This window comes from Sylvia atricapilla, chromosome 2, assembly GCF_009819655.1.
Source record: "Sylvia atricapilla isolate bSylAtr1 chromosome 2, bSylAtr1.pri, whole genome shotgun sequence".
NCBI classification, from domain to species: domain Eukaryota; kingdom Metazoa; phylum Chordata; class Aves; order Passeriformes; family Sylviidae; genus Sylvia; species Sylvia atricapilla.
In genome coordinates, this window is record NC_089141.1 from 66,241,929 (window position 1) to 66,250,862 (window position 8,934).

At 45.0% G+C, this 8,934-nt stretch overlaps 1 protein-coding gene across 15 annotated transcripts in view; it reads right to left on the reverse strand.

The window, feature by feature from the left end:
- MYCBP2 (MYC binding protein 2) overlaps window positions 1-8,717 on the reverse strand; it is a 174,257-nt gene extending 165,540 nt beyond the window's left edge. For 11 of the 15 annotated variants that reach the window (XM_066313404.1, XM_066313411.1, XM_066313407.1 and 8 more), the window contains exon 1: window positions 8,022-8,708. In XM_066313404.1, coding sequence (XP_066169501.1) covers window positions 8,022-8,290 — 269 coding nt within the window. In that variant the 5' untranslated portion in view covers window positions 8,291-8,708. Of the gene's footprint in view, window positions 1-8,021 lie in introns of all 15 variants that reach the window. The other 4 variants (XM_066313401.1, XM_066313405.1, XM_066313400.1 and 1 more) reach the window with 2 other exon arrangements.
- Window positions 8,718-8,934: the final 217 nt, after the last annotated feature.

Genomic DNA, 8,934 nt, shown 5'->3' on the forward strand with positions numbered 1-8,934 from the left:
GAAGGAGTTATTCCAGCTGCTGGAATACCCTACGGCCCCTCCAATACAGACAGAAACAAATACTACAGGTTCTAAAAATTGAAATTAAAACCCAACTGCACAAGTAAGATGGAACTCATTTTCATTTGACCATAACAGAAGTGCAAAACAGTATCTGATCCCTTTTGTAACTGAAAAGGTTGCCAAAACAGCATAAATCTGTCTCAAATAAAAAAGTAACTCAAAAGAACGCATCTCTCCAAAGTGTTCTCCACACAAAGAGAATGTCTCTCAGTACAACCACTGACAGTTGGAGTTTCTTTTCTGTAATTATCTGATTTTTCATTATTCACTTCAATGCTATCTATGATATTAGAGCCGCAAGAGCACATGCAAGGAAATTTGTACTCAAGTTTGTCAATGCAGACAAAATATTTATCCTTAAATGTTTCTAGGCCTTTTTTTTTTTATATTGGGAAACTCATTCAACCACAGCAAAGACAAGATCTGCACCTTTTGCTACTCTCCTATCTAAACACAATCACCAAAACCAAAGCATACACTAAGCGATTTTACTCAGAATCCTATCAGCAGAATTTTAATTTAGAAAATATAATCCATGAAGTCATAAAGAATCTGTACTTATTAAGAACAAGCCTATTACCAGTGGTTAATGACAGTGTAAAATCTTTAAAGTGATCACAATCAAAAGCAAACCACAGAAATTCTAATTCAGTCTGCACCAGATATCAGAAAACACAACTGCAAAGTGGAAACAGCTGAAAACTCACCACTTTATACATGTCAATGGTCGACCCTGTATAACAATATATTCTAGAAATAAAAGTGGATAAAGCATCAATGGGTTTGAAGAGAAAAAGAACATAGAAATGACTACTCTGAAAACACATAAGCACAATATAGACATATGAGCACATCAGTTGGAAAGAATTATGCATTGGCTAGTGGGAGAGAAAAGCAAGGCCAAATCAGATAGGAAAGTCACAAGTGACTACATGTAACATAGTGAAACAAAATAAAGAAGAGGCTGAAATAATAAAATTAGAATAAGGTATTTATTTAACAACAAGCCCATCTCAGCATAACATAAATGACTGGCTGCAGATCTGTATAGACACAGCAATAGAAAAGATGAGCGATGTTATCAACTGCAACAAGAAGTGCAGTAAGAGGAAGACTTCAGTTTTAACCCCATCGAGGTTAAAACTCTCAGCTAGAAACTTTTCTAGACTGACAAAGACCATGGCCAAAATAATCTAAATACCATGGCATCTGTGAATTTAAACTACAAATAACAGACTTCTACTTTTTGACCTCATCTGGCTTTGGCTCCAATAAAGCAAATTTCTTCCCAGCAGCTTGTATCATGCTTGTATGTTTTAGATTTGTGATGGAAACAGTGTTGGTAACACACCTGTGCTTTATCTGTTGCTGACTAACACTTAGACAAGGTCAAGGCCTTTCCAGTTTCTCACACTGCCCTGCCAGCAAGTAAGCTGGGGGTACACAAGAAGTTGGGAGGGGATGTAACAGGGACAGCTGAATCCAGCTGGCCAAAGGGATATTCCCTATCATATGACATCATCATGCTCAGTATATAAAGCAGGGAGGAAGAAAGAAGTGGAGGGACAGTACATTCAGAGTTATATCCCATTGCAAGGGGAAATAACCAAGGAGTCACGTGATGCTCAGCTGCCCACTGAGGTTACACCACATACATCCTTTCATAGCAGCTACAAAGCATTTTCCAAGCGTTTAAAACAATTGCATACAACAATAATGCTTGGGAACACAAGCTTAAAAAAGTTAAGGAAAGAAAGCTAAAATAAGGAACAGCACTAATCTAACCACACATCTCCAGTTTCATGTGGACACAAGGAAATTCAGTTTTTCATTTTTCAAAAATGTGTACAACAGGCATAAATTTAGATTTATTACACTAATAACAAAAATTCAGTTTTCTCAGATCAAAGTAGTCATAGGTATACTAGATGCAAAGAAAGAACTATCATTCAGCTTAAGTTCCTCTAATTAAGTTCATCAACACAATCATCAGGCTGAAGGGAATGAGCTGTAACAGGATATACACTATGATACGCTAAGAAAAAAATCATATATTAAGTGTATTAATTGCTCTGAAACATAAGGAACACTAAAAGTACATCTCCCTTAATGCACTCACAGCATAAGGAGCCTATTCTCCAGTGCTAATTTCTACTATTCATCCTTTGAAGTGGCACAATGGTAAGAATTGGCTGTGAAAGACCAATGGAATAGATCAGCTCCAAAATGTATTTACAATATAAAGTTAATTACAGGAGCACTATCCCACTTAGCACTTCAGCACAAAGCAGTATTTATGGAAAGCAAGGTAGGAAAGAAAAAGACAAAAATGTAACCATGTGTTCAAGTAATGCTGTAAGGGATCACGTTTTCCAAGTAAACTAAGGACTAGGAGAACCGTTTGCATAAAGTACCAAAAACTGTGTTATTGATACATCCCATGTGGTTTCAATAAAGACATAAATTATCTTTAAACCATGGGTCTGGCAAAACATACACTGTCATATGTCAGGAGGAGAATTTACTAAAAAAAAAAATCTTCAAAATATTTTGGCCAGAAGGAATATCACAATATGGGCGGAAAACCAAACCTAAACCCTGACAGCTGATAGTTAACATAACAGAAAAACAAATTCAACATCAAGTTTTTAAGTATGCAGGAAACACATTTACCACATTTAACATGACTAGCAGTGAGGAATGGTAACTTATTAAATTGCTCCTGCCCAACCTTGACTGCCCCAGCTCACCACCCAACAAACCACCAGTGTGCCAGAGCAGACTGTGTAACAAACTGAAACTTCAACTAGCAGGTTCCCTCAGTTCAAACTGAAAAATACAATACCCCCAGAAAAAATCACAAACCATGGACTTGTGTTTTAATTTTTCCCATTCTTATATATATTATGATAATTATTTTTTATACACATACATATATACACATATAGATATACACAAAATACCCATCTAAAGCCTCTCGATGTAACATTATTGGGTTTTTTCCAGCTTCTATTATGTTTTCTACACCAACACTGAAAAAACACAACCATGTTAGACTAAGAGTACTAAAAGTTTTTTAAAAAACTACTACATAAAGCTGTTTTCCTTAACAGAATATAAGGTAAGTAAGTAAAAATACTATTAATGTAAAAATGACTATTTTAGTCATTTGCTAATCACTATTAACCAACAGGGCAATACAGTATCAAAACATTACTACACTGCAGCCAAAAAGCATACAGCAGACAGCAATTCTCATCAAATCTTCTAATGCACAGCTTAATCTAAGACTCAACAGTACATCATTTTCCCAATTTAAATAATTTCACTTTACACAAGACTTGAACTTTGTTTTGTAAAATTACATCTACAAAACATAAGATCTGAAAACCAGAGGAGAACATAAACTAGACTAGACTATTTCAGTTGGACCTGTGGAGCAAACCTTTGTACAGAAATAAGCAGGAAAATGTAGGTAATGTAACACTACTACCATTTTGCTAGTATTTATAAACAAAACCTTTATTTTTTTTTAACTAAAGAAATGCTTCCTAACTCTTTGCAATTAATATTCCACATTAGAAGATCAACAAATTCCAAACAAACAAAAAAAAAAACCTAAAAGCTTTTTTAAAGGCTTTAGAAGTGAAGAAATTAAGGCTTTCTACCAACAATCAAATTAACACAAATCTCATATACTTAAATTTACTTGAAAATAGTTTTCACAAAACCCTTAAATCCTGGCAAAGCAGATCTGAAGCTTCAGTAACATTTCTGCACTAAATTTTCAAGTAGGTATACTCAAAACATCCCAAATAAGCACTGCATTATTAAGCACAAGTAAGGGTATAAGGGAAGCCTGTCAATTTTGAAAAGCCTAAAGACTAACCTAATGTCCAGAGGATGTACAATTTACAATTACAAGTGTGAATGAATGGCCTACTTTCAAAATTTGCTGTAATCATCCAGTTGAAACAATCAACATGAAATAAAGTTGGCTGGCTCTTCCTCAGCCAAAATAGCTAGAAAAAACAGCCATCTAATTTCTCATTAATATAAGAAATCTCACATTCCTATCATCACTGAAATTTCCCTGGCCTCAGTGAGACCACAACATTAGAGTGCACAACACAAACAGAAGCTTTTCTTCTTTGAAGGCTTTAAGTTGGGAGGCAACATCAGCAACAAAGTAATGGTCATTTTGGAATGAATAGAAACTTACTGTCATATTAGAGCACACTGCCATTGTAATATAACAATTTCAAGTTAGTCCAAATTATGTAGTAAGCACTTCCACTATAAAACAGGTCACACTACAGCTATTACGAATTTATATAGCTATCCATACTTTAGTCTCAAAGAACATACTGAGCCTAACTGATAATTCTGGTAGCACATAAATAGGTGAAAGAACAGTAAAAGGACTGGCAGTTCAGGCAAATCCCTCAAGACGCACAAGCAATAATAGCAATAATAGCAGCAATTCAGATAGATAGGGATGTTTGTTAGGGTTAAGTTAGACTACAGGGAAAAAAAGGTGTATTTGAAGACAGTGAAAATGTGAAAATCAGAAAGAGCTGACTTTGCAAATACAGAGCTTTGGTACAGTACTAAAAGAAGTACACACCTACAGTTTTGTCCACCCAGAACCCAGCATACAAGACAACAGTTTAACATGGATTTTTACTTGCCCTCTGAAGAGGTCAATACTTCCTACTAGTGTTTTACACGCTTTAATGGTTATAGTAGTCATTATGCAGTTATTTTCAAATATTTCAGTGGCCACAAAGCAGAGACTATAAACTGAAGCATGCTCAGCAGATTTTTCTTCTAAACCAATCTTGAATTGACAACTAAATTTCACACTGCTGGGAGTACTGTAAAAGATTCTTAACACTGTTATCTGCACAAAGATAACCGCATATAAATTGCAGAATTAGATACTTTTTTCTGTTTCCTTTCATAAAATTATTAGGCTAGCACGAGTGACAAAACTAAGTTTCTTTGCTCCCACCTCTCTGTACACAAAAATCTTAGTGCAACCCTTCACCTCACACTGTCACAAGTGCAATCACAAGGTGAGCCAGATCAGGGAATTAGTCCGGATTACAAGAAACCAGTTTTGCCAAGTTAATTTTAACCCAAAGTGACCTAATCTGTTACTGCAAGATACTATGTAAGTATTATGTCAGCGTGGCAGTGGGAGCAAGCACACTGACCAACTCATCTCTGCTGCTGTGGAGACCAGCATTCATGACACTGCAGCCCGTATCACATGAGGAAACGCGAAGCACTGCTGGTTCTGTTTCAAAGCCAATTACTGCGTCCTACTCAACACGTGACATTCATCCCTTCAGATGACAGCCAGCACAAACACCTTGCAAATGTGATACTAATCTTGTGACTTTCAGATAATCTCCACAATGTTTGATTTCCTTGTCTACACACAAGCATTTTCAGACTGCCTGCCAGTTCTTCACAAGCATTAGAGTTAGGTTGGGAATATAAACACTTACTGAGACAGGCATTGGCCATGGCCCATGAAGTTACAGAGTATAATTTTGCAGACTTAAAGCAAAAATTCCACATCAACTTACTGCAAATAGGATGCACTATCATTCATCAAAGTAGTCTTCTTAGAACACAGGAAGAATTTTATTAGTGTTGATAAGCCAATTGGTTTAGCTTCTTTTCAGCTACTTTAAGCCATTTTTCTAGTCACAAACACTTTTACTGACAATCTTACTGATTAGGAGGCTTCCAATTTTCCATATATATATATCCAAAAACCAAGTCAAGACTTTTGTCATAAACTATATTATCTTAAGCTCCATTTAATTTATCTAGCACTGTTTTCCACCATAGCAACTAGATGCAGCCACAGTTAAATTTAAAGCATCTTTAGAAAATATTTGGAATTTTTATTATTTTTGTAAAAAGGCATTTTTGATCATTTCTGTTTAAGTCTACCAGGTGGCTGAAGTATTTTACAGTATTTTGACACCAATATGGTGAAAGAGTGGAGATCGCAAGCAGTATCTTAGCTGCCACCAGTCTGCCACATAAGATAGTGAGGGTAGTGATAGCAGGAAACTAGATAATTATTAAATATTCATCCTCTCAAAAGTCCAACACACATTGGCTGTATTCACCAGTATTAACTACCTGCATTTACTCGCAAAGCTTAACACAACCTGTTTGCTCCATATAAGGAATCTCTCTTCTTTGACTGCACCTCAAAAACATCAATTAAAAGAAGCATTAACATTTACAACCACCTAAAGTTAGCATTTGCTACGATTTTAAGTATAAGGGATAGCACTTGAATCATCCTGAAACCAAAATACATGGAGGACATGACTAATACAAAATTACAGCTTTAAAATATACAGACCCCTCAGGGCAAAATACAGACAGGTATCTGAGCACTGAGGAGCAATTGCATAGCTGACTTCCTTGCATTTGGTAGTATCCTTACACTTAGCACTTGCAATCCCTGGATTAAACAATATGAAGCTCAAAAGCAGGAAAAGATTTAAGGGAAAAAGTATAAGCACTGGACTAAGAAAACATTTGCAGGTCTTCAGGGGGAAAAGAAGAACTATAGTTTCCCTATCACACACTGAAAAGAAATCGGTAGTTGCAAAGATGTCAAGTACCCACGTTATCAGGCCATGTTTCCAGCATTTACCACAAGCAAGGTGGGAAAGGTGTGTGTCTTATGTTTAACTCCACTCCTAGACAGAGCTTTCTGTGGCGAGGGTGGTGGTGGGTAAGCCCTGCTGTCAAGTCCGACTAACAAAAACCTGAAGAAGCCAAGCAAAGCAACCTCCTCGCGCTTTACAACCGTTTGCAAACTCTGAACTACGGTGACTGAAAGCTCTCCAAACGACCCGGCCACCCACACCACAGCCTCAAGAGCAGCAGAGGCTAAGAACACAGGAAGGTGCCGGTTTCATGTCATGCACATCCTCGGCGACCTCCGGAGGGAAACAATGGGGAGGGCCGGGCACGGCGGGGAGCCCCTGACACAGGAGACCGGGCCCTCCTCCACAGCCCGCAGGGTCCGCCCGGGGGCTAGGGGCGGCCTCCGCTCCCGTCCCCCGGCTCCGCACCGCTACCGCCGCAGCTCCCGCCCCGCCGGGGAGCGGGGCAGGGCGGCATTCCCGGCCGGAGGAGCAACAGGCACCCTGCCGCGGCCCCAGAGCCGGCTGGCACGACCGGGAATGGGAGCCTGAGGGGCATCATCCGCCAGGGGAGGAGTGCTCGGGAACCAGGTGGGGCCGCACCGCACCCCACAACCCCCCGGCAAGGCGCTGCCTCCCTTCAGACACCGAGGCCGCCTACACCGAGGCGATGGCAAAGGGAGTAGATAACCTAAAGAGGAGGAGGAAAAATAAGGCAGGGCAGCTAAAATCAGCCCCGGTACATGGAAAAAAGGGCCGAGGTCTCTCGCTTGGGTAACACTGCCAGCGGGATCCGTGGATGCCCTGCGCAGCCTGTCTCAGGAGAGACCACGGGGTTCAGCCCGTTCCGGCAAGCCCAGTCGGAGCGCGGTCTGCCCAGGGGCTCAGCACGGGCATTCTCCATCCCCCGGGGGAGCTGGGCCGCACACTGGGGCGGGTACAGGTAACTCTGCCCCGGAGGGCCCCGGGGAGGGGGCGGCAGCGCCATCTGCGCGCTATCGCCGGCCAAGCGAGCGGCGGGGCCCGGGCGGCACCTGGGCAGCCGCCGGGTTACATCACCGCCCCTTCCCTCCCTCCGTCCCCCGGCCCGCGGCGCCGGCGGCCACATGGCAGCGGGGACACCCGCGCTGCCCGGCACGGGGGCGGGGAGGAGGATGAGGAGGGCGGCTGCCGGGAGGGAGGAAGGTGCAGGCGCCGGGCCGCTCCCAGCCGACGATGGGAGGGGTGGCGGGGTCGAGCGTCTGGCCCAGGAGGGAGCGCGGCGCGCGTTACCTGCCCGGGTGGCTCCCCAGCTCACGGTCGCTGAGCGCCGCCGTGTAAATCCTCCGGTATCTGTCGGCCAGGGCCTTCCCGGAGAGCAGCAGCTGGTAGCGGCTCCGGCAGCCCAGCGGCGGCGCGGGCAGGGCTCCCAGCCCGCCGGCCGAGCCTTCCTCGGGCCCCATGGCCGGAGCGGCGCCGCCGGAGAAGGAGTAGCCGCGTTCGGCCCCGGTGCAGGCGGCGGCGGCTCCCGCAGAGGCGGCGGCGGCTGCGGCGCTGCTCATCCCCCCTCCCCGCCCGCCCCCTGCTTGCGGCGGCGCCGCCTCCTGGCGCGGCACGGACACAGGCGGCTCCCGCTGCCTTCACCGTCGGGGCCCGGCCATGGCGAGGCCGCAGGAGCCGCCGCAGGAGCCGCCCTTCAGGCTGCGCATCCACCCCCGCTGAGGGAACAGCCCCCTCTTCCCCTCCTCCAGCGGCGGCTCCAGGCCCCAGCTACCCCGCCGCTCGCCTTCCGCCCCGGGCGCAGCGCCGGCCGCCACCGAGTCCCGGGAAGGACCGTGCACCGCCGGGACCGGGGAGAGGGGGGCCGGCCGCTCGCTTCCCCCTTCCCGCTACAGGGTGTGTGTGTGGGGGCGGAGGCCGGCGGTGCCGCTTCCCCTCCGGAGTTTGTGCTCGGCGCTGCCGCCGCCCTCTCCCCGCACGGCCGCCCCGGCCCCGCCTCCCTCCCGCGGGCAGCGCGGCCGCCGGGCGCATGCGCCGCCCCGCCCGGCCCGCGCGGCCCCCGGGAAATCCGGGATCGCGGGCGGGAGCACCTGCTGCGCGCCGCGGGAGCGCGGCGGGAGCGCGGCGCGTGGCCGAGGGCACAGCCCGCGCCCCCGCGGGAACGCCGGAGCGGGGTCGGGCTGCGCCGGCCGTGGGGCGGGTGTTG